Source organism: Oncorhynchus tshawytscha, linkage group LG26, assembly GCF_018296145.1.
Source record: "Oncorhynchus tshawytscha isolate Ot180627B linkage group LG26, Otsh_v2.0, whole genome shotgun sequence".
NCBI lineage: Eukaryota > Metazoa > Chordata > Actinopteri > Salmoniformes > Salmonidae > Oncorhynchus > Oncorhynchus tshawytscha.
The window spans coordinates 33,539,854-33,565,110 of NC_056454.1; the positions used below are offsets into that span (position 1 = coordinate 33,539,854).

General features: G+C 41.9%; 1 protein-coding gene across 1 annotated transcript in view; it reads left to right on the top strand.

The window, feature by feature from the left end:
• ttn.1 (titin, tandem duplicate 1) overlaps window positions 1-25,257 on the top strand; it is a 176,751-nt gene that overhangs the window by 54,508 nt on the left and 96,986 nt on the right. Inside the window, exons 94-136 of the mRNA XM_042306496.1 lie at window positions 45-137; window positions 289-357; window positions 1,256-1,294; window positions 3,812-3,865; window positions 4,335-4,730; window positions 4,861-5,133; window positions 6,965-7,240; window positions 7,856-7,995; window positions 8,124-8,250; window positions 8,376-8,642; window positions 8,846-9,112; window positions 9,289-9,552; window positions 9,646-9,912; window positions 10,038-10,304; window positions 10,381-10,647; window positions 10,762-11,168; window positions 11,290-11,416; window positions 11,891-12,033; window positions 13,367-13,490; window positions 16,194-16,460; window positions 16,559-16,656; window positions 16,782-16,950; window positions 17,043-17,309; window positions 17,455-17,721; window positions 17,822-18,100; window positions 18,185-18,593; window positions 18,691-18,815; window positions 18,906-19,172; window positions 19,260-19,529; window positions 19,645-19,944; window positions 20,259-20,561; window positions 20,649-20,836; window positions 20,965-21,079; window positions 21,214-21,498; window positions 21,626-21,777; window positions 21,910-22,057; window positions 22,176-22,353; window positions 22,622-22,743; window positions 23,532-23,819; window positions 23,954-24,250; window positions 24,372-24,558; window positions 24,683-24,798; window positions 24,922-25,221. Of these exons, the coding sequence (XP_042162430.1) occupies window positions 45-137; window positions 289-357; window positions 1,256-1,294; window positions 3,812-3,865; window positions 4,335-4,730; window positions 4,861-5,133; window positions 6,965-7,240; window positions 7,856-7,995; window positions 8,124-8,250; window positions 8,376-8,642; window positions 8,846-9,112; window positions 9,289-9,552; window positions 9,646-9,912; window positions 10,038-10,304; window positions 10,381-10,647; window positions 10,762-11,168; window positions 11,290-11,416; window positions 11,891-12,033; window positions 13,367-13,490; window positions 16,194-16,460; window positions 16,559-16,656; window positions 16,782-16,950; window positions 17,043-17,309; window positions 17,455-17,721; window positions 17,822-18,100; window positions 18,185-18,593; window positions 18,691-18,815; window positions 18,906-19,172; window positions 19,260-19,529; window positions 19,645-19,944; window positions 20,259-20,561; window positions 20,649-20,836; window positions 20,965-21,079; window positions 21,214-21,498; window positions 21,626-21,777; window positions 21,910-22,057; window positions 22,176-22,353; window positions 22,622-22,743; window positions 23,532-23,819; window positions 23,954-24,250; window positions 24,372-24,558; window positions 24,683-24,798; window positions 24,922-25,221 (9,264 nt within the window). The remainder of the gene's footprint in view (window positions 1-44; window positions 138-288; window positions 358-1,255; window positions 1,295-3,811; window positions 3,866-4,334; window positions 4,731-4,860; window positions 5,134-6,964; window positions 7,241-7,855; window positions 7,996-8,123; window positions 8,251-8,375; window positions 8,643-8,845; window positions 9,113-9,288; window positions 9,553-9,645; window positions 9,913-10,037; window positions 10,305-10,380; window positions 10,648-10,761; window positions 11,169-11,289; window positions 11,417-11,890; window positions 12,034-13,366; window positions 13,491-16,193; window positions 16,461-16,558; window positions 16,657-16,781; window positions 16,951-17,042; window positions 17,310-17,454; window positions 17,722-17,821; window positions 18,101-18,184; window positions 18,594-18,690; window positions 18,816-18,905; window positions 19,173-19,259; window positions 19,530-19,644; window positions 19,945-20,258; window positions 20,562-20,648; window positions 20,837-20,964; window positions 21,080-21,213; window positions 21,499-21,625; window positions 21,778-21,909; window positions 22,058-22,175; window positions 22,354-22,621; window positions 22,744-23,531; window positions 23,820-23,953; window positions 24,251-24,371; window positions 24,559-24,682; window positions 24,799-24,921; window positions 25,222-25,257) is intronic.

Consider the following 25,257-nt stretch of genomic DNA (forward strand, 5'->3'; position numbering starts at 1 on the left):
GCTGTCAGTTCTTGAATGTGACCTTAGAATACTTGTATTTAAAGTGAAACCAGTGCAGAAGAAAGCCTCCCCCCCACCACCTCAGATACCAAAGCCTTCACCTGCTCCTCTTGTAGAAACAGTGTCTCCTACTGAAGGTAGTGTTTCTGATGTTTGTTTCAATGTAGTTTTTTCTTAATGCCTATCTGCTCTATTAAATGTTTGTAGTTGGTGAGCAAATTTTAGCTCAAACACTCTTGATTGTCCTGATTGTGACCTTTGGCATATTTGTATTTAAAATGTCACCAGCTGAAAAGAGATCCTCCCCACCGATGAAAACGCCTTCACCTGTTTCACCTAGTGCTTCACCCCCTGAAGGTAGTCTTTTTTGTTTCTGTCATTCATGGTGTGTTCTTCAAATGTCTGTTTGCTCTTATTGACAGGTTCCTAAGAGCATGTGAGCCTCACACATGCTGCACTTAAGTAGTATGAGTGAACACACATGTATGTATACAGCATGTATACTTGCATTTTACACTGGCACTTAGAAACCACATTGTATGTTGCTTCGTTTGTCTGTCTACTCTACAGCATACTTTTAAACCTTGTTAGAGGTTTATCTGTTTGTCTTTATCTCATGATACCTACTCACTTGAAGTGTGTACTTCTAACAAAATGTGCATGCTTGATACTGCTTGCTTAGAGTAAAGACACTTCTACACTCTACTAGTGTAATAACTAACAGTAGTTACCCTGTACAGGCTAGTAAGTACATGCAGTACTCTTTTCTCAGAAAATACTGGCAATAGGGGTAAGTCGCATGCAACTGCCTGTACTTACACACCTGCTACAGAGTCATTACATTTCAAAAAGTCTTCACCAACGTGAAAAGGAATACATTGCTCAAATCATCAAAAGTCAACATATTGCATGACACACTTCTTCCTCTAACCCAAATATTGATACCCCTGCTTCTTGTAGTGTATATATGTACATAGTACATGTTTGATGTATGTGGCTGTAAGAGATGTGTATAATCTTTATGACATGGGTAACGTCCAATGTATGTATAGTGTATATGTTGAGTGTGTAATGTACAGTGTTAATTGTATACAGCTATACTGTGTGTCGAAGTACATTTTCCCCTCTTATAAGACAGTTTATCACATCCTATCCTAGTGATTAGCCACAAACGTATGGGTGCTTTCCCGAATCCCTTACAATATATTTTCATCCTATACCTTAACTGGAATCTTACATTCCTACATTCCTACAGATAAGGGCCCTGTAACAGCACCCGGGGGAGCTGGCAAAGGTAAGATTGCAACAATACATCAAAGGGTAGAACACAATAACAATATATCAAAGGGTAGAACACAATAACAATATATCAAAGCATTATTTTTAACCTATTAATGCAAAACATAGATAGTAAACAGATTAAGAGATCAAACATTAAAAGATAGCTTCATCATTTGATCAATGAATTACTCATTTAAATACATGATAGATACCAGTTTACTTTACTTGGGAAAATGTCTGTTTAACTTGTCTGTTTGAAAATGTGTCCCGTGAACTGTCCTAAATCTTTTGTTGCTGAGTGAATGTGGAGTGTACAGTATTGCTGTAAAATGTTTAATATTGGAGTCCTTTGTTGTTTTGTGATGCAAATGAATAATTGTTGGTCGTTGCTCTCTGTCTTAAACAAAATCTTACTACTTCAGCAAAAACAACTGCGGTGCCAACGATTATTAAGAAAAAGGGTAGAATTCCTGTTCTGAAGGAAGAAAAACTTGAAATGCCAACTTTGAAGAAAGTGACCAGAATTTCAAAGGACACTGAGGAAGAGCAGGATATCATTAAGCTGAAAAGGGTGCCACAGATACCCTCAGAAGAAGAGACAGTTGAACCGGAGGTTCCGACCCAGGAAGCCTCAAGGACCATAGTTGTTGAAAGTTATGAGAGAGAGGAGTATATGTTTGAAACAACAGAAATAGCTGAGAGAACCTCAGTATACGCTAAGAAGCCAATTGAACAGGTGGAGTTTCACAAACCTAAAGAAGTTGCATCAAAAGATTCTACTGAGGAATCTTTGGTTCACCTGAAAAAATCCCAAAAGGTTCTGAAAGATGTCCAAGTTGAGGAGAAAATGGGTTTGAAGAAAACACCAAAGTTGCTGAAAGAAGAATCACCTGGCCAACCTAGTTTATCTCTGAAGAAGGTATCGAAATTGCCATCAGACGAGAAAGAGCAAGAAACTGTCAAGCTTAAACCATTTGAAAAACCTGCTAAACCGGGAACTGTTGAGCCAGAGAAAGACAAAAAAGACACTGAATCCAGAGCTGCTTATGATAGAAGTGAGAGACCACAAAGAGATGAAGCAGTTAAAGAATCCGTTTCTGCTCCTATGAAGAAATCTGAAACCATCTCAAAGGATACGAAAGAGCCACAGGCAGCCAAATTTAAACCAGTGGCCAAAGCTCCTGAAGATGAACACGTCGAAGAGTTTGACAAACCACTGACAAAGGTGAAGACAATTCCTTCGCAGGAGCAAGAGAAGGAAGAAGTTAAATTGAAGCCATTTTCTAAGTCACCAAAAGCTGAAACTGTGAAGGCTGAGAAGGAGCCTGAGAAGAAGAAAGAGGCTGAAAAACCTCTTCATCAAAAGCCAAGTCCTCCAAAACCAGTACCTGTAAAGAAAATTGAAAAGAGTCCTCAAGAGGAAAAACCAACACAGTTAAAAAAGGTGGAGCTTGTGCCTAAAGAACCAGAAGAAAAAGAAAAAGACAAACCCTTAAAGCATGAAGAGACACTTAAGAAAAAGGTGGAACTGAAAAAGACTCCTTCACCTAAGGTTGAAAAACCAAAGCCAAAAGAAATTGAAAAGATTATTATGGAGAGGAAGCCCAGTGCAGAACGCACCAAAAAGCTCCCTAGACAGGTTTCACCTAAAGATTCATTTGAAGGTGTTACCCTAAAAAAGGTTCCAAAGAAAATATCACCAGAAGAGGAAGCACCACATAAAACTGTTAAAGAGAAGGTGCCAGCAATGAAGGAACTGTCCCCTGTACAGTTACGAAAGATTTCAACTCAGTTGGAGGAGGAAGTCTTTGAGGAGGAGCCAGAGAAGGAGCTGGAATCTGACAATGAAGGTTGGGGATGGGAACTTGTCCCTCGAGATAGTTCTGGGTCCACAGAAGACTGGGGAGAGGAACCTTTGGAAGGTGATGCACGTGAGACCCCTGGAATGCCAGGTGCCAGCAGAGGTGAGATTATGGCTGCTGAAACTTACCACTGGTGGCTCAGGAAGTGTCTCACCTGATCCATCCTCCATTCATCCATTAATCTATCTGTCCAGTTATCGTCGAGCTAGACATCCATCTTTCATTACCTCCATCCATGTCCATCTTTTGTCTCACGTCTTGTCCTCATTCTATGTAGACCAACCATGTCCATGTCCACACTGCGTTTTCCAACCATGTCCATCTTAATGTTTTCATCTTCTCATCTTAATGTCTACATTTTGTGCAGTCCAAGTATCAACGTCAGTCATTTTTGTCCACTGTCTAGCTGTACTAATATTTGTCTCCATTGTCTTGTACACATCCATTACAGCGTGTTCAAGCTCTCCATGTCAATTTCTGGCATTTTTTCAATTCTCTATGTCCATGCCATCTTCTCATGTCCAATAATCTTGCCCTTGGTGCTTCATTTTGTATCCATTCATCTTTCCCATCTTTCACAGTTTTCTGTGTAATGTCCAACCATTTTGCCAGTTGTAGTCATATATTTTATTTCTTAATGAGAAAGTCATACAATTGTCTTTACTCAGATGGGAAACCAAAAGAGGATGCTGCCGGTAGAGGTAGAGGTAGAGGCATTCAAGGTGAGAATAAACAAAAACATGCATGTTGGTAATATGGGTGTGATAAAGATATAGAAACTTAAAGTGCTCAGAAATATCATGACTTTAACCTATATCCTTATATGGGTTTCCCTTATAGGTGTTTGTAATCATACCTATCTTGTCTTATTTACTATGAAAACTATGTATTTTGTTTAAATGTTAAATGTGTTTGAATGTTTGAGTCCGTATATTACTTCCTTATAGTCCGTATAGTAGCGTTTTATTGTGTTGTTAACTGGCTTAATACTCTTCATCCTCTTTGGGAAATACGGTAATGCCACTTGTTTGTTGCCCTTGGCGACATGTCCAAGAGAGATTTCTCACTGAGGTTTTATGTTGACGTTAAAGGACTGAAAAAATACAGTTCTTAAAAATGAAATAAAACAAAACGTCTTAGCAAAGGTAGTGTTGTTGAACTTATCATGTATTTACATTTTTCCGATTTCAGCTAAGCAAACCCCCTCACCTGGTGGTGGTCGGGGTAGAGGACTGAAGCCCGGTGCTGGAGGAGACAAACCCCCAGATGCTAATCCTTTTGGATTCCAGCTCAAAGCAGTTCCACTGAAGTTTACGAGACCACTCAAAGACATAGTGTTACAGGAGGCTGAGTCAGTCGGCGCTTCTGCTACGTTTGAGTGCGAGGTTTCGCCTTCTACTGCAATTACTACATGGATGAAAGATGACGCCAACATAAGAGAGAGCCCAAAACACAAGTACTACTCGGATGGCAAAGATCGCAAACTGCTCATCATTGATGTGCAAGTTTCTGACACTGGTGAATATACTTGTGTTGCCAAGCTGGGCAACAAGGAAAAGACAACAACCGCCAAACTAATAGTAGAAGGTACTTATTCTAAGTCCATACATATTTGTTCTGTGTAGCAAACTTCTTTACTTCTTTTCAACCTTTCTGATTACTTAAAGATAAGTCATATTTGATGTATGCTTTGGAATATGACTTTCTTTCCTCATAGAATTGCCTGTGAAGTGGGTAAAGACTCTGGAAGAGGATGGTATGTCGGTCCTCAAGAGTCAGCCTATGTACCTGACCTGTGAGTTGAACAAAGAGAGAGATGTGGTCTGGAAGAAGAGTGGTGTCCCTCTTAAAAACATCCCTGGAAAAGTGGCTATCAATGTCATTGGAATGCAGCATGCCATTACAATCCAGGACACAGGAGATGACGACGCTGGCATTTACGCTTGCGAGTGTGATGACATCAGGACTAAAACAGATGTCAAAATCATTGGTATGTACAGGAGAATATCTATATTTGTAACTAAACAAATGCACTAATCATTTTAGGAGCAATTCATTTGACCAATCTAAATAATGCATTACTAGCCTATTCATAAGCACGGGAAAAACATTGTGTAATTGCTACATAGCTTGACATACTTGACTTCATCCTCTTGTCCCCTTTGGAAGCATACAGTGGCTTGCGAAAGTATTCACCCCCTTGGCATTTTATCTATTTTGTTGCCTTACAACCTGGAATTAAAATATATATTTTTCGGGGTTTGTATCATTTAATTTACACAACATGCACTTTGAGGATGCAAAATATGTTTTATTGTGAAACAAACAAGAAATAAGACAAAAACAGAACTTGAGTGTGCATTACTATTCACCCTCCCCCAAAGTCAATACTTTGTAGAGCCACCTTTTGCAGCAATTACAGCTGCAAGTCTCTTTGGGTATGTCTTTATAAGCTTGGCACATCTTGGCATTGGGATCTTTGCCCATTCTTCAAGGCAAAACTGCTCCAGCTCCTTCAAGTTGGATGGGATCCGCTGGTGTACAGGATTTTTTAAAGTCATACCACAGATTCTCAACTGGATTGAGGTCTGGGCCTTGACTAGGCCATTCCAAGACATTTAAATGTTTCCCCTTAAACCACTCGAGTGTTGCTTTAGCAGTATTCTTAGGGTTATTGTCCTGCTAGAAGGTGCCATCCATCATTCCTTCAATTCTGACCAGTTTCCCAGTACCTGAGGATGAAAAACGTCCCCACAGCATGATGGTGTGGTGTTGGGGATGTTCTCGGGGTGATGAGTGGTGTTGAGTTTGCACCAGACATAGCATTTTCCTTGATGGCCAAAAAGCTACATTTTCATCTGACCAGTGCCACCTTCCATATGTTTGGGGAATCTCCCACATGCCTTTTGGCGAACACCAAACGTGTTTGCTTATGTTTTTCTTTAAGCAATGGCTTTTCTCTGGACACTCTTCCGTAAAGCCCAGTTCTGTGGAGTGTATGGCTTAAAGTGGTTCTATGGACAGATACTATAATCTCCGCTGCAGAGCTTTGCAGCTCCTTCGGGGTTGTCTTTGGTCTCAATGTTGCCTCTCTGATTAATGCCCTCCTTGCCTGGTCCGTGAGTTCCGGTGGGCGAACCTCTCTTGGCAGGTTTGTTGTGGTGCCATATTCTTTCCATTTTTTACTAATGGATTTAATGGTACTCCGTGGGATGTTCAAAGTTTAAAATGTTTGTTTTAACCCGACCCTGATCTGTACTTCTCCACAACTTTGCCCCTGACCTGTTTGGAGAGCTCCTTGGTCTTCATGGTGCCCCATGCTTAGTGGTGTTGCAGACTCTGGGGCCTTTTATATACATGTGTATATATACTGAGATCATGTGACAGATCATATGACACTTAGATTGCACACAGGTGGGCTTTATTTAAGTAATTTAATTTTTTTAAATTTCACTTCACCAATTTGGACTATTTTGTGTATGTCCATTACATGAAATCCAAATAAAAATATATTTAAATGACAGGTTGTAATGCAACATAATAGGAAAACCACCAAGGGGGGTGAATACATTTGCAAGGCCCTGTAGGAGGTCTACCATGGGTCTCCACCTCACTCTTTTCTGTGTGAGGGCTTTTGCCTCTTGCCAGGAGACCCCCATTTTACTCAGTTCCTGTGGATCGTCTCTAGTTGGTCTTCGACTTTCCCTGCTTTGTTTTTATATGTGGATTGTAGTCCTGTGCCTGTCTTCTCATGTTTGTTGTGTCTTGGCTACATGAGAAGGAGCCATTTTTTCAATATTAATTTTTATTTTATTTTACAGAAATTATCAGAGACTGGTTGCAGAAACCATTGAGAGATCAGCATGTGAAACCCAAGGCCACTGCCACTTTCAAATGTGAGCTCTTCAAAGAAACCCCCAACTGGAAGTGGTTCCATGGCGACAAGGAGATTCCTAATGATCCCACTGACAAGACTGAGGTCAAGAAAGAAGGAAAACAACTGACTCTCATAGTTAAGAAAGTATCACCTGATGATATTGGGCAATATGCCATGGAGGTTGAAGGCCGCAGATACACAGCTAACCTGACTCTTGGAGGTTGGTTGCACATTCTATGTTATGTTACTTGTATGTTATGTTACGATCTGCAATTGCATGTTATGTTGTCCACTAACGCTATCTACATGATAGCCTTTGCCAGCAGCATACCACCCTGCATCCCACTGCTGGTTTGCTTCTGAAGCTAAGCAGGGTTGGTCCTGGATGGGAAACCAGATGCTGCTGGAAGTGGTGTTGGAGGGCCAGTAGGAGGCACCTGTGCCTCTGGAGTAAAAAAATAAATAATAATAAATCCCCCAGAGCAGTGATTGGGAAAATTGCCCTGTGTAGGGTGCTGTCTTTTGTATGGGATGTTAAACAGGTGTCCTAACTCTCTGTGGTCACTAAAGATCCCATGGCACTTATCGTAAGACTAGGGGTGTTAACCCCAATGTCCTGGCTAAATTCCCAATCTGTCCCTCATACCATCTCGGTCACCTGATCATCCCCAGTTTACAATTGGCTCATTCATCTCCCCTCCTCTCCCCTGTAATTATACCCCAGGTCGTTGCTGTAAATGAGAATGTGTTCTCAGTCAACTTACCTGGTCAAATAAGGTTTTAAATCAAATAAACATGAAGTGAATCCTTTAAAATATTTTTGATACTTTTACAGAACGTGAAGCTCAGATCTTGAAGCCTCTCTCTAGTATGGAGGTTGTTGAGAAAGAGGAGGTTACGTTTGAAACTGAAATATCTGAAGAGGATGTGGCTGGAGAATGGAAACTTAAAGGGCAAGTCCTGCAAAGATCACCGGTAAGACATATAATTTGACTTTAATATATTTCTGGATTCTAACCACAATGATTGGAAATATGTACCGTACATGTTGTTTAAATGTTGATGTATTTACACTTTTGTTCAAATTCTATTTACATTTTTAGGTGGTTGAAATCAAATCTGAGGGCCAGAAACGTTTCCTCACTCTGAAAAATGCTCAGCTTGACCAGTGTGGCGAAGTGTCTTATCAAGCTCTGAACGCTATCACGAGTGGGGTGCTCACAGTCACAGGTAAGAAAGTGTCAAAAATTAACAATGTATACTGTCATATGCTCTATGTGTTTGTAAAGTCTCTGTGATCCAAAGGAAGATGGATAATTCGTCAGTCATACTTAATCATTATTCATACCTCACAGAACTGGAAATGGACTTCACAGTCCCCTTGAAGGACGTGTCTGTACCTGAAAAGAAACAGGCTATGTTTGAGTGTACTATCACAAAGGATGTGCCTAAAGTCATGTGGTTAAAGGGGTCAGACATCCTGTCGACAGGCGATAAATATGACATTATTGATGATGGAAAGAAACATATATTGGTCATAAACAACAGTGAATTTGATGATGAGGGACAATACACTATTGAAGTCTTGGGCAAAAAGTCAACAGCCCAGTTGACTGTGGAGGGTAAGTACTGGCTGAAACGATTCTCAGTTAACTCTTCTGTTTTACATGGCGCTGAATCTTTGATCTGGCTTTGTGTTAGATATGAGCTGCTTTTAGTATGTTGTCATCTTAATTCTTTATTGATTCATTATCTTACTGGGCAACAAGACTGTTTATTGGGCAAAGACAGTAACACTGTTATGCACTCAACTAATATATTGTAGGTATGAGGCTCAAATTCATAACACCACTAAAGGACCAAACTGCCAAGGAAGGTCAAACAGCTCGGTTTGAGGTTGAGCTCTCTCATGAGAAGGTACCCCTGACATGGTACAAAAATGAAATCAAACTCCATGTGAGCAGGACCGTGCTCATCCATTTTGAAGGAAAGAAACACACCTTAGAAATCAAGGAGTTGACTCTAGATGATACCTGCCAGATTAAGGCAGAGGCTAAAGGAATTCCCTCAACGGCAAACTTGACGGTGCTAGGTAACCCCTACTCTGTACCTCTTTCTTTCATTCTCTTTGTCCTCTTTATGGCTCTTTGTTCCTCTCTTGTCTTCTACATTGTTCTTCTATGCTATGCAACATGGAGAGAAGGCATCATTCGAGAGTGTTATTGTTATTTGATCTACAGCAATTGATAAAACATTTTCCTGTTCCAGAGGGTGACGCATACTTCACAGTGAAGTTGCAGGATTACACCGCAGTCGAGAAGGACGAGGTCACTCTGGACTGTGAACTCAGCAAAGATGTCCCTGTGAGGTGGTACCATAATGAGACTGAAATTAAGGCCTCTAAGATGGTAACCATAAGGGCTGAGGGCAACAAAAGAACGTTGTCTATCAAGAAAGTGGAAGGAAAAGACAAGGGACAATACCTATGTGATTGTGATACGGACAAGACCATGGCAACCATTAGCATTGAAGGTAAGTCAATTCATTTTTACAATCATAAAATCTAATAGTAAAGATTGTTTTTGTTTTCTTGGTTCAATTAATTGCCCTCTTTCCCCTGTGCAGCTCGTGATATCAAGGTATCTCGCCCAATGTATGGTGTTGAGCTCTTCGATGGCGAGACCGCTCGTTTTGAAGTGGAAATCTCTGAAGATGATGTCCATGGCCAGTGGAAACTGAAGGGAGAAACCCTTTCACCTTCCCCAGATATTGAAATCATTGAGGATGGTGCCAAGCACACTTTCACATTATACAACTGCAAGGTCTCCCAGACAGGAGAGGTTGGATTCACAGCTGCCAATGCTAAGTGTACAGCCAACCTGAAAGTGAAAGGTAAGATTTCTATTTCTGATCTATTTTCTCATTTCTACTCTGTATTCACCTTTTTTCACAATTGAAATAGTAGAACGACTGATATTCAATCCACTATAATATGCTGCCTATTGGTTTTATTCCAGAACTGCCACTGACCTTTATCACACCTTTGAGTGATGTGCAAGTGTATGAGAAAGATGAGGGAAGATTTGAGGTTGAGATTTCAAGACCAACCAAGACCTTCCGTTGGCTCAAGGGATCTCAGGAGTTGGAAAATGATGACAAGTTTGAGATTATCCATGAAGGAAAGATACACACTCTGGTGGTCAAAAAGGCTGCATATGAGGATGAAGCTAAATACATATTTGAGGCTGAGGACAAGAGGACCACAGGAAAACTAGTTATCCAAGGTAATTATTGAGATCATGGATGTTTTTAAATATTTGAGATTGTATTAATAAAATTGTGATTTTTTTTTGTGATAAGGTATACGCCTTGAGTTTGTCAAGCCCATCAAGGATGTCACAGTGAAGGAGCGTGAAACAGCAGAGTTCAGTATTGAACTGTCACATGACAAAATCTCTGTCGTCTGGTACAAGAACGACGTCCGTCTGCACCCCAGCAAGGTTGTGCACATGTCAGACAATGGCAAAATGCACACCTTGACTTTCAAGCAGGTGTCCATTGATGACACATCCATGATCAAAGTGGAAGCCTTGGGCAAGAGCTCTGAGGCCATGCTCACTGTTCTTGGTAAGCTATTGATTGAACTGTGGTGTCATTTAGTTTGAGTCATTTAATTCACATAAAGCCTGCAGTTAAACATAACTTTACATTTCCTCATAATTTCCTCTTTGTGCTTGACAGAGGGAGAACCTTACTTTGTCACAAAACTGCAAGACTACACTGCCGTTGAGAAGGACGAAGTGATGCTGGTTTGTGAACTTAGCAAGACCTCTGCTGAGGTGAAATGGTTCAAGGACGGCCAGGAGATCATGCCTAGCAAGAATCTGATCATTAAAACCGATGGAAAGAGGCGTTTGCTGACAGTGAAGAAAGCAGAGAAGGGCAACATTGGAGAGTACACTTGCGATTGTGGTTCTGATAAAACCACAGCCAGGCTGGACATTGAGGAGCGTGACATTAAGGTTGTTCGTCCACTGTACAGCGTGGAAGTGACAGAAACTGAAATTGCCAAGTTTGAGACCGAGATCTCTGCCGATGATGTCCACGGTCACTGGAAACTCAAAGGAGAGGCCCTTCATCAGTCTCCTGTAAGTGGTATTGACTGATTTATTTGAAATATTTGATTTATTTGAAATAGCCCATGTGAACAAGACCATTTATTTGGTTGTATTATGTAGTGACTGATGTTTCTGTGATCTGTGTTTTCAGGACTGTGAGATTAAGGAGGAGGGTACAAAGCATGTCCTCATCCTGTACAACGTTCGCATGGATCAGGCCGGAGGTGTCGACTTCCAGGCTGCCAATGCTAAATCCAATGCTCAGCTCAGAGTTAAAGGTGAGAATCCTATGACACAACATACATACACACATTTTAATTTTGACTAAATATTATGGCTTTCCTCTGACAAGTAACTTTTTGTACGGCAAGTAGTACATTTTGGTAGTGCAAGTTGTACTCCACCATTTTGCTAGTTGACTGACGGCAAAATATACTAAAGCTCAGCAAAGGAGAGCTGTTGTCCAATCAGGTGTTGTGGCTATTTTAGAAGCCTCATGCCTTATCTGGAGTGGGTGGTCAGTGGTTATGATTGGTAGAGCTACAACATTCACAGTGAGAAGACACTCTAAATGCAAATAACTAGGACATTCCATGATAACCCAATTTTCCCTCTAGCCCTTAGTTGTCCTGGTAGTTTAGGGACCAAGGAGAATATGCCTGTTAAGAATTGGGATACAAATATGTCTGGTAAAAGAAGGACTTGTTTCTTATGAGTCAGTCAACTAACCATGTCTTCTCCTCGATCTGAAGCGCGGAGTATAGGGCTTATGCGGCCTCTCAAGGATGTTACTGTTACTGCCGGGGAGACCGCCACTTTCGACTGTGAACTTACTTATGAAGGAATCGTTGTAGAATGGTTCTTGGGAAGCACCAAGATGGAGCTAGGTGAAAGGGTAAGTACTGCAGAATTTACATTCACATAAACTGCTGTATAGCCATAAGCAGATATTCTTTATGAATTGATGTATGCAAATTCAACTAATACTTTATAATTGACTTTACAAATGTCAATATTATTCAGCTCTTTGTTGGCTTTACAAATAATTTATATGACTACCTCAGTCATTACAATCACTTTAAGTAAATGTTTTCCACATCTTTAGAGCAAAGTGATAGGGTAAGTACAGTACAACTTGCATTCACATAAACTACAGTATAATACTTTACAATACTTAATAATTGACTTTGTACCTGCACATGTTGCAGAGGCAGCTTCCATTTCTTCCTTTAAAATGCAACTAAATACCTACCAAGCTAAAGACCAAGATAGCTTTACATTTGAAATGTGCTTAATCTGCTTAATGTCTATGTTTTGCATTAGTAGGTCATGTTTTGATGTATTGTGATTGTTTATCTATATTTTAATGTATTGTTGACAGTCTTTGTTTTGTTTCTACATTAGATGCATTGAGTGTGGAAAATGTGCTCTTCAAATGATATGTTATTATAATATAAAACATATCTTCACAACCCACCTACCCCACCTACCTCAGTCATAATAATCCCAAGTGAAATAAAATACATATTTTTGTCACCAACATATTTTAAACATATAAGGACATCGACACTTCGGGTCATTGTGCAGCATTATCTGTGTCGAGATAACATTTGACTCTTCATTCCTGTGAGCGTTGCTTGAGTTATTTTTAACAGCTTCAAGGGTTGCTGAGCCACCCAAGGGTTGGTGAGCCACCAAAGGGTTGGTGAGCCACCCAAGGGTTGGTGAGCCACCCAAGGGTTGGTGAGCCACCCAAGGGTTGGTGAGCCACCCAAGTGTTGGTGAGCCACCCAAGTGTTGGTGAGTCACCCAAGTGTTGGTGAGCCACCCAAGGGTTGGTGAGCCACCCAAGGGTTGGTGAGCCACCCAAGTGTTGGTGAGCCACCCAAGTGTTGGTGAGCCACCCAAGGGTTGGTGAGCCACCCAAGTGTTGGTGAGCCACCCAAGGGTTGGTGAGCCACCCAAGTGTTGGTGAGCCACCCAAGTGTTGCACTTTTGCTGTAATATTTCATAACTGTACATTTAAAATGTAAAATAGGTCATTAACAACGCGTTACATGTTTGTAATCAAGACAATTAATCAGGCTTTATCAATCTGTTTGACTGGCGTCCAGGTGGTGTACTTAAAGCTGCTTCACTCTACAGATACAGGAGAAAGACTGCTGCCCTATGGGCCGTTCTGGCTCAGACAAGGCTTACATACATATTAAACTGTTTCATTTCCTCAGGTGGTCACCAGAGCAGAAGGCAAAGGACACAGCCTAACTATCAGAAATGTCAAGCTGACAGAGGCTGGGGAAGTCAGGCTCACTGCAAAGGACTTCAAGACCCAGGCCAAACTCATTGTCAGGGGTAGGTTATATTTGTTAAATCATTATGGAGATGATCTAACATACCACTAGAGCTCCCTTGCTGAAACTGAGAGGTCCTTGTTATTAAACATGTTAGCACACATTTGTTTGTCTAGTTAAGCATGGCATGCAGATATTTTCAAATGGAAGAAGATCAATTACATAAGTGTGGGTGCAATTCATTTATCTACAGTGCCTTCAGAAAGTATTCACACCCCTTGATTCTTTCAGCATTTTGTTCTGTTACTGTCACGTTGGCATGAAGGATCGGGAGACAGGCGCAGGAATGCGTAATAGTTTTTTATTAAGCCCAAATTACGAAGTGCCGTATAAAGGCGCGGGGGCGAAGACCAAACAAACACATAACAAAAACACAGGGTTGAAACCCAAACAAAAGAGCGAGGAGTACCTCGAATAAATACACATGCGCGCATGATGATTAACACACGGGACTACACCCGGAATCATCTGCGCAATCCACAAGGGCACGACAGCCCAAAACACACAGCACAGATACTCAGACGCACCAACGGACATTGTAACAATAATTGACAAGACCATGGAAACCAAAGGGCACATATATACAAATACTAATCAGCGGGAATAGGGGACAGGTGTGCGTGATGAAAGTTCCGGAGGGATCCGTGACAGTTACAGACTGAATTTTAAATGTTTTAAATTCAGATGTTGTGTCACTGGCCTACACACAATACACGATAATGTCAAAGTGGAATTATATTTTTTTCAAAATCATTACAAATTCATTCAAAATGAAAAGCTGAAATGTCTTAAGTTAATAAGTATTCAACCCCTTTGTTATGGCAAGCCTAAATAAGTTCAGGAGTAAAAATGTGCTTAACAAGTCACATTATAAGTTATAAGTGTGCAATAATAGTGTAACATTATTTTTTAATGACTACCGCATCTCTGTACCCCACACATACAATTATTTGTAAGGTCCCTCACTTGAGCATTGCATTTCAAACACAGATTCAATCACAAAGACCAGGGAGGTTTTCCAATGTCTCGCAAAGTATCAGGAATCAGAAAGTATCAGGATTCAGGTAGGACCCAAGTGCAGACCTTGTCGAAGTTACAATGTTAATTGCAGCAAACAGAGGCAAAGGTACAAGGCGGCAGGCAGGCTCAGGGTCAGGTCAGGGAGAGTTCGGGAAATACAGATATGGGCAGAGGTACCGGCCGGCAGGCAGGCTCAGGGTCAGGTCAGGGAGAGTTCGGAAATACAGATATGGGCAGAGGTACCGGCTGGCAGGCAGGCTCAGGGTCAGGTCAGGCAGAGTTCAGAAATCCAGATAGGGGCAGAGGTACCGGACGGCAGGCAGGCTCAGGGGCAGGCAGAGTGGTCAGGCGAGTGGGTTCAGGGTCAGGATGGGCAAGGGTCACTAACCAGGAGGGTGAGAAATAGAGAGGCTGGGAAAAGACAGGAGCTGACAGGCAAAATGCTGGTAAGCTTGACAAACAAGACAAACTGGCACTGACAGACAGAAAACACAGGTATAAATACACAGGGGATAATGGGGAAGATGGGTGACACCTGAATGGGGTGGAGACAAGCACAAGACAGGTGAACCAGATCAGGGCGTGATGCAAAGAAGGATACCTATTGGTAAATGGGTCAAAATAAAAAATCTGACATTGAATTACACTTTGGATGGTGTATCAATAAACCCAGTCACTACACAGATACAGGCGTCCTTCCTCACTCAGTTGCCGGAGAGGAAGAAAACCGCTCATGGATTTCACCATGAGGCCAATGGTGACTTTAAAACAGAGTTTAATGGCTGTGATAGGAGAAAATTGAAGATGGATCAACAACATTGTAGTTACTCCACAATACTAACCTAAATGTCAGAGTGAAAAGAAGGAATCCTGTACAGAATATAAATATTCCAAAAAATGCAACAAGGCACTAAAGTAAAACTGCAAAAAATGTGGCAAAGAAATACACTTTATGTCCTGAATACAACAAGTTATGTTTGGGGCCAATCCAACACAACACATAACTGAGTACCACTCTTCATATTTTCAAGCATGGTGGTGGCTGCATCATGGTATGGGTATGTTTGTCATCAGCAAGGACTAGGGAGCTTTTCAGGATAAAAAGGAATAGAGCTAAGCACAGGCAAAATCCTAGAGGAAAACCTGGCTCAGTCTGCTTTCCAACAGACACTGGGAGACAAATTCACCTTTCGGCAGGACAATAGACTAAAACACAAGGCCAAATATACACTGGAGTTGCTTACCAAGATGACATTGAATGTTCCTGAGTGGCCTAGTTACAGTTCTGACTTAAATTGGCTTTGATCAACAACCATCTTGACAGAGTTTGAGGAATTTAAAAAAATAATAATGTGCAAATAGTGTACAATCGAGGTGTGCAAAGCTCTTAGAGACTTTCCCAGAAAGACTCAAAGCTGTAATCACGGCCAAATGTGTGAATACTTATGTAAATTAGATATTTCTCTATTTTATTTTCAATACATTTGCAAAGAATTCTAAAAACATGTTTTCACTTTGTCATTATGGGGTATTGTGTGTAGATGGGTGGGAATTTTTTTTTTTAATCCATTTTGAATTCAGTTTATAACACAACAAAATGTGGAATAAGTAAAGGAGTATGAATACTTTCTGAGGGCACTGTATATCTATATTGCAACTAATATAATGGTCTCCTGCTTTACAGAGCCACCAGTTGAGTTTACCAAACCTCTGGAGGACCAGACAGTTGAGGAAGAGGCCACTGCTACATTGGAGTGTGAAGTCTCCAGGGAAAACGCTGAGGTCAGGTGGTTCAGAGACACACAGGAGATCCGCAAAACTAAGAAATATGACCTTATTGTTGATGGCCGAAAGAGAAGACTCATCATTCATGGCTGTACTCTAGATGACTCAAAGACATATACATGTGATGCTAAAGAATTCAAAACCTCTGCTTTCCTGAATGTTGAACGTAAGTAAAATAATGATTCAACAAAAATAAATATTGCAAATGAACAGAATTCGCAAGAAGAGTTTTAGAGAGTATATAATATATATTTTTGCTTACAGCTCCACATGTTGAGTTCTCTAAGCCACTCCATGATGTTGAGGTCAAAGAAAAGGAAAATGCCAGATTTGAGTGTGAGGTGTCTCGTGAGAATGCCAAGGTAAGTGATTATGAATGAAAATACTTTAAAATAATCAGCTCTACCTAAATGAAAACAGAGGAATCAATTATCATTGGTTTACACACACAAGAATTCTGATGATATATTGTTGTCTGTTCAAACAGGTCAAATGGTACAAGGACGGCAGCGAGATCAGAAAGGGAAAGAAATACGAGATCATTGCCAGTGGTGTCAAACGTATCCTTGTGGTCACCAAGACAGTCTTCGATGATGAAGCAGAGTACGAATGTGACGCTAAGACCTCCAAGTCCTCTGGCATGCTGACAGTTATTGGTAAGGCTTTGTTTTCATTCTCAGTTACTACGAGATTCATATCTATACCATCAACCACATATTTGACTGATTACAATATCTTCTCCTTGCAGAGGAAGAGGCTAAGTTTACCAAGAACCTGTCTAATGTGGAGGGAACAGAAACAGACAGTGTGAAGATGATTTGTGAAGTGTCGAAGGCCAGCGCTGAGGTCACCTGGTGGAAGGGAGACCAGGAACTGCCAGAAGGAGGAAGATATGAACAGGTCACGGATGGAAGGAAGAGAATCTTCATTATTCAAGATCTCAAGATGGAGGACGCTGGAGAGTTTAACTGCAGACTGCATAACGCCAAGACATCTGCAACATTAACACTGAATGGTAAAGAAATCAGATATGAGCTGTAAATTGAAAACATATACATTCTTAAAAATTATATAAATGATGGGCATGTGTTTGAGTGCAGGTTAAGCTGCTGATACAAATGATATGCATCTCCACTCATCTTGCTTTATTGTTCTTCTAGAACTGGCTGCGGAGTTCATTGCCAGGCCTCAGAGTCTTGAGGTGGTTGAGGGAGAAAAGGCTGAATTTGTCTGCTCAGTCTCTAAAGACACCTATGAAGTCAAATGGCTCAAGGGTGACAAGGAGATTGTATCTGGAGATAAGTATGACGTTGTCTGTGATGGCAAGAGAAGAGCACTGATAGTGAAGAATTGTACACCACATGATGAAGGAGGCTATGTCGCCTTCATTGGGACTACCAAAGCCTCAGCTGACTTGTTTGTCATTGGTGGGTACTTGTACAAATACTGCATAATTTGTTTATTGCTGTCTTCTGTGTCTAATAGAAAACTATAGTTTTGCTGACACTGTTTTTTTTCTCTCAACAGAGAAACTCAGAATCATCACACCCATCAAGGATATGCAAGTGAAGGAAGGACAGGAGATCATTTTCAACTGTGAGGTGAACACTGAGGGAGCTAAAGCTAAGTGGCTGAAGAACGAGGAGACCATGTTTGAGAGCAGCAAGTTTGTCATGATCCAGAAAGACAACGTGTTCTCTCTGAGGATCAAGGGTGCTCAGAAGGCAGATGAAGCCACGTATACTATTACATTGACAAATCATCGTGGTGAACATGCCAAGAGCGATGCCAATGCCAAAGTACAAGGTAAATACAGTAACTTATTTAATTTAATTTAAATACTGTAGGATGTTATTAAGGAACTAACTTGTCTATCATGTGAATTCACAGAGGAGAAGCTCAAGATTATTGAGCCTCTTGAGGACTGTGAGACACAAGAGAAGAAGACCATCAGCTTCACTTGCAAGGTGAACAGACCTGATATCACCATCAAATGGATGAAGGCTGGTCAGGAGATCACCATGAGCAAACGAATCCTGTACCGTGTGGAGAAAGATAAGCACACACTGACCATCAAGGACTGTGTCATGGACGATGAGGGTGAATACACCGCCATGGCTGGTGATGACAAGTGCACTGCTGAGCTGATCCTCAACGAAGCTCCCACTGACTTCTCCACACCACTCAAAGACCAGACCATCACTGAGTTTGAAGATGCTGAGTTTTCTTGCAAGCTGTCTAAAGAGAAGGCTGTTGTTAAATGGTACAGGAATGGTCGTGAGATCAGAGAGGGACCCAGGTACAAATTTCCCATTGATTGAATGGTTGTGTGTTGATAACGTTATGAGTATTGAATAGAAAGGTCTGAAAAAGTTGTCTTGCTTGTGTTTTGACAGATACTCATTTGAGAAAGATGGCAGGATTTGCAAACTCAAGATCAAGAAGTGCAGACCAGACGATGAGTGTGAATATGCCTGCGGCCTGGAAGACAGGCGATCCAGGGCCCGCCTCTTTGTTGAAGGTAAGTTGTTAATTTTCTAATGCTTTCTAATACACAATCACGCTTTGGGAGATTCGTTATCCTGATGTATTATGTTGTTCTTTCTCACAGAGACCCCAGTTGAGATCGTCAGACCACCTCAGGATGTGTTTGAGCCTCCAGGCTCAGATATTGTGTTTGAGGTGGAGCTCAACAAAGACAGAGTTGAGGTCAAATGGATGAGGAACAACATGATCATCGTCCAGGGTGACAAGTACCAGATGATGAGCGAGGGCAAGGTCCACAGACTCCAGGTGTGTGAGGTCAGGCCTCGGGACCAAGGAGAGTACAGAGTCGTTGCCAAGGAGAAGGATGCCAGAGCCAAGCTGGAACTGGCAGGTATGTCAGAGTCAACATCCTGAACTCTTGAACACTTCTCGGTGTAAACGGTTGTTTTGTATTCACACTTGTAATTTTCCATCACAGCTGTGCCAAAGATCAAGACAACTGATCAGAACCTGGTCACAGACGCTGGAAAGCCTTTTGTCATGGCGATCCCCTACGATGCCTATCCTCGTGCAGAGGCTGAGTGGTTCTTCGACATAGTTAGCCTGCCTGTGCAGAACATTGACACCTCCGCAGACAAGACAGAATACAGGCTGAAGAGCCCCAAAAAGACAGATCAGGGCAGGTACAAGATCGTCATCAAGAACAAACATGGACAGGGAGAGGCATTCATCAATCTGGATGTTATTGGTAAGTCTAGGACTGTTATGGTTCTAATCTTTTTGAAAATCATCTAATGGATTACAGTAGTAAGATAGTTCAGGATGCTTTAAAAGTTGGTCATTAATGTTTTTGTGATCTCCAGATGTCCCTGGACCTGTGAAGAACCTCAAAGTGGTTGACACCGCCGACGGTGAGGTCAGCCTGGCCTGGGAAGAGCCAGAGAGTGATGGTGGCAGCAAGATCATTGCATATGTGGTGGAGAGGCGTGATATCAAGCGCAAGACATGGACCCTTGCCACTGACCGTGCTGACGCTCCAGAATACTCTGTTAGCGGTCTCCAGAGGGACAACAAGTACCTCTTCAGAGTATGTGCTCGCAACAGAGTGGGCAGTGGACCCACTGTGGAGACAGACGAAGCTGTCCAGGCCAAGAATAAGTTTGGTAAGCAATACTTGACTGCTGTAGAATACAAATGCATGAATTTTCCCAATACTAAGTACAACTGTACTGTGATGTCCTATGACCATTATAGCATCAAAAGCTAAACAAATAGGGCCTCCCGGGTGGTGCAGTGGTCTAAGGCACGCATGGCTCTCAACCTTTGTCTCTCCTGAGCCCGTATGGGAGTTGTAGCGATGAGACAAGACAGTAACAACTAACAATTGGACACCATGAAATTGGGGAGAAAAGGGGGGTGAAAGAAAAGCTAAACAAATAATCATCTTTAAAAATCTTTCTCTCTGTTATTACTTCAGATGTGCCAGAGGCACCTGAGGACGTTGTGGTTGGCATCGTGAACAGGTTTGGAGCCACAGTCTCCTGGGAAAAACCAAAGTCTGATGGTGGATCTGAGATCACCTCCTACATCATTGAGTTCCGTGACAGGACCTCTGTGAGCTGGGAGGTAGCTATGATCGCCAAGGCTCTGGACCGCACAGCCACTCTCACTGATGTCGTTGAGAACAAGGAATACATCTTCCGTGTCAAAGCCGAAAACAAGGCTGGCATTGGCAAACCAAGTGCTGCAACCGATCCAGTTAAGATCATGGACCCCATTGGTGAGTCAAGATAAGGTTGTTCTGACCAACTGACCCCAATGTTTATGTGGCATAGATAACAGTTGAACACTTTCAAATATATTACAGAGAAACCAAGCCCACCATTGAACTTCAACTACACTGACCAGACAAAGAACTCTGTCCAGCTGACATGGGAGACCCCCGCCAGCAATGGAGGAAGCATGATCACTGGCTACATTATTCAGAAGTGTGAGGATGGAACAGACAAGTGGCTCAGATGCAATGCCAGGCTCTGTCAGGACCTTAACTACAAGGTAATTGCCACTTTCTTTTTTCAAGCAGTGAAATATGCTTGTTGCCAGTTTGTTCAATTTGTACTGTCATTTGTATTGATTCCCCTCCCTCATTACATTGTACTGATTGACTTTTGTTGTTGTCCTAGGTATCTGGACTGAAGCAGGGGATGCAGTACCACTACAGAGTGTGTGCAGAGAACGCAGCTGGAGTTTCAGATCCAGCTGATAAGCTTGGACCTCTCTTGGCAGACGATTGTCATGGTGTGTTGTTATTCAACGTTAACTTAAAACAGAGAAAATAGATACTAGAACATTATTTTTTTATTTTTTTTAAATAAATACAAAATGCAAATATTTAATGTGGTTGTTAACATAATGTTGTTTTTTCATTTTAGTTGGACCTTCCATGGATCTCAGTGGATTTAAGGATGGCCTGGAGGTCATTGTTCCTCATCCACTTGTTATCCGCGTCCCTCTTCTTGGATATCCCACACCCACCGCCAAGTGGAGCTGTGGTGATAAAGAGCTCACTGCTGGTGACCGTGTGTCCATGGTTACAAGGAGCACCTACACAGAACTGACAGTGGCTCCAAGTGTGCGTCCAGACAAAGGCACATACACTCTGCACCTGGAGAATGATGTGACCAGTGCCTTTGGAGAGATTGAAGTCAATGTTATTGGTAAGTTATACCCTTGAGATGAAAAAACAACTAGTCTTCATGTTACCAACTTAATTAATATGTTACAGCCCTCTCACCGTGTAGTAGTACTGGCAGTATTTGCTCATTATTTACAATTTGTGTTTAGCATCACCAAGTGCACCCAAAGACTTCAAGGTTTCCGAGGTGACAAGACACCATGTCCACCTGATGTGGGAGGCACCAGAGCATGATGGAGGAAGCCCAGTTATTGGCTACCAAATTGAAAAGAAGGAAGTGTCCCGCAAGACCTGGGTCAAGGTATATCTTATGAGTACACTTTGAATGACAAATTCGTGTTCCTATAACCATAACCGCTAAGGAATAAATGTGTCTATATGTATATGCTCCCCATTCATCCTAAAACTAATTTATATTGTGATTGCTTTTCAGGTTTGCATGGGTGTACAGGACCTGGAGTTCACTGTGGCAGATGTCATTGAAGGCAAAGAGTATTTGTTCAGTGTTACTGCAATCAACAAGTGTGGCCCAGGAGAGCCTGCCTACATTGACGAGCCAGTCAATGTGTCCTCGCCTGCCAGTGAGTACTTATCCTTCTCAGAAACTGATTACAGTAACATATTTATTTGTACACTTCAACTAAATCATACACAAGTTCTACCACGGTCTGAAAATGTAAACCATGTGTTTATTCCAAGCTGTGCCGGATCCACCTGAGAACCTGAAATGGAGAGACAAGTCAGGAAAGGGCATCTTCCTGTACTGGGAGCCACCCAAGTACGACGGCGGAGCTTCAATCAAGAGCTACGTTGTAGACAAATGCCAGCGTGGCACAGACAAGTGGGAGCCATGTGGAGACCCACTGCCTGAGCTGAAGTATGATCCTAATCTCTATCATTGTTACTCTAAATTAGTGTTGTACACAGCCTGAGGTTCAATCAGATTTAGATTTTTGGATAGCGGTGCATTTCCTGATAGTTTAGCATTCTTTCAGAAGTATGTTTAATTTGCAAATGATCAAACCCCATGCTGAAACTTTTCAGTGACTAAATAATACTAAAACTGACAGTTGATCATGTTCTATTAACAATGAAAGGGAGAATACTTATTTTCTAAGTTTAACCAGATTGTCGGTTCCCTTTAGATTCCAGGTGACAGGTCTGATTGAGGGACAGTGGTATGCCTACCGTGTGAGGGCCATCAACAGGCTGGGAGCAGGCAAACCCTGCAGGGCTACAGATGAGATCCTGGCTGTTGATCCCAAAGGTAATCAAATCAAATCAAATTGTATTAGTCACATGCGCCGAATACAACAGGTGTATAGTGAAATGCTTACTTATAGTATAGTGAAATGCTTACTTATAGTGAAATGCTTACTTTACGAGCCCCTAACCAACAATGCAGTTAAAACAAAATACAGATAAGAAATTTAAGTAGAAGTAATTAAAGAGCAGCAGTAAAATAACAATAGCGAGACTATATACAGTGCCAGGTCTCTGACCTCCTCCCTATAGGCTGTCTTGTCGTTGTCAGTGTTGTGTCATCAACAAACTTAATGATGGTGTTGGAGTCGTGCCTGGCTGTGGATTCAGGAGTGAACAGGGAGTACAGGAGGGGGCTGATCACGAACCACTGAGGGGCCCCTGTGTTGAGGATCAGCGTGGCGGATGTGTTGTTACCTACCCTTACTACCTGGGTGTGGCCTGTCAGGAAGTTCAGGAGCTTTGAGGGCACTATGGTGTTGAACGCTGAGCTGTAGTCTATGAATAGCATTCTCACATAGGTGTTCCTTTTGTCCAGGTGGGAAAGAGCAGTGTGGTGTGCAATAGAGATTGCATCATCTGTGGATCTGTTGGGGCGGTATGCAAATTGGAGTGGGTCTAGGGTTTCTAGGATAATGGTGTTGATGTATAGGTAATGTACAGTATATAATCATGATAATAATACATAGGATTTACATAGCTCTTTTCTGAATCCTAAAGACACGTGCCCTGAGTTAAACTGTCATTGGTTTGTTGCAGAAATGTCACTCTGTTTCCAATTGATCCCAACAGAGCCTCCAGAAATTCAACTGGACGTGAAGTTGCTGGCTGGTTTGACCGCCAGAGCCGGAACCAAGATTGAGCTTCCAGCTGATATTGTCGGAAAGCCCGAACCCAAGGTAAAATGGACCAAGGCTGACCTGGTCCTGAAGGGAGATGATCGCATCACCATCGATACCAAGACGGGAAACTCCACTTTGTCTATCGCCAAAACTGTCAGAGAAGACACATCTACCTACATCATTGAGGCAGTCAACAGCAGTGGTCGTGCTACCGCAACTGTTGATGTCAACATTCTTGGTACGATATATTTTTTACCCTATACGATATATTTTTTACCCTAAATGTCAATGTCAATGTCAATAAATGTCAATTACAACTTTGGAACAACACATTTGTCATGTTTATAACAATATTTTAATGTCACCCTACAGATAAGCCTGGTCCTCCAGCTGCGTTTGATATCTCTGAGATCACCAACCACTCCTGCTACCTGGCCTGGAACCCTCCCAGAGATGATGGAGGTTCTGTCGTCACCAACTACATTGTGGAGCTCAGACCCTTTGACAAAGAGGAGTGGACCAAACTGTCATCCACTGTGAAACAAACCACCTTCAATGCCACCAAACTCACCCCTGAAAAGGAATACGTCTTCAGAGTACAAGCTGAGAACCAGTATGGCATCGGCGCCCCTAATGAGCATGTGCCAATCATCGCCAAATACTCCTTTGGTACGTTATCTACTATCTTATATTTATGTTGTCAATGTAATATACTTTATACACTGAAATTCATTAAACATAGTCCTCTGTTCTATTATTGCATTATATATTTGTTGCTGTTGTCTTTTAGATCCTCCTGGTGCTCCATCCAGATTGCAGCCTTCTGATATTGCTAAGGACTCTCTGACTCTGACATGGTACGAGCCTGATGAGGATGGTGGCAGTCCTATCACTGGGTACTGGATCGAGAGGTTCGACCCAGAAAATGACAAATGGATCAGATGCAACAAGCTGCCCATCAAGGACATCACCTTTAGGTACAGTTGGCCTTTTTAGGTTCTATAATTATACTATAACTATAGTTAACTATTATTTTACATTTTGTCATTTTGTATGTGTATATCCACAGTCGTATCAAATATGTCTATATATTAATTTCAGGGTGAAGGGCCTGCCTACCAAGAAGAAGTACAAGTTCCGTGTCTTGGCTGAGAATCTTGCAGGACCAGGAAAACCAAGCACTGAGACTGATCCAGTCTTGGTCAAGGATCCAATTGGTATGTTGTGTTATATTGTTCATTTAGTTATATTATTTTCAGATAGCTATATCATTTAAAGAAAACAAGTATCATCAGCAAAATAAGACCTGTCATAAACCTGTTATGTTACTTGTTTTCCAGATCCTCCATGGGCTCCTGGCAAACCCTTCATCAGAGAAATAGCTAAGACATCTGCCTCCCTGCAATGGACCAGGCCAGAGCATGACGGCGGTGCCAAGATCGAGGGTTACATCATTGAGTTCCTGAAGACTGGTACCGAAGCATGGATCAGAGCAGCAGAGGACGTGCCCCAGACTGAGCACTTCCTGAAGGGTTTGATGGAGAAACAGGAGTACTCATTCAGAGTCAAGGCCGTCAACTGCGCAGGAGAGAGTGAGCCCAGTGACCCAAGCGATCCTGTGGTCTGCAAGGAAAGACTCTGTAAGTCATCATGTTAACTCCGACAATTAGGCTGAG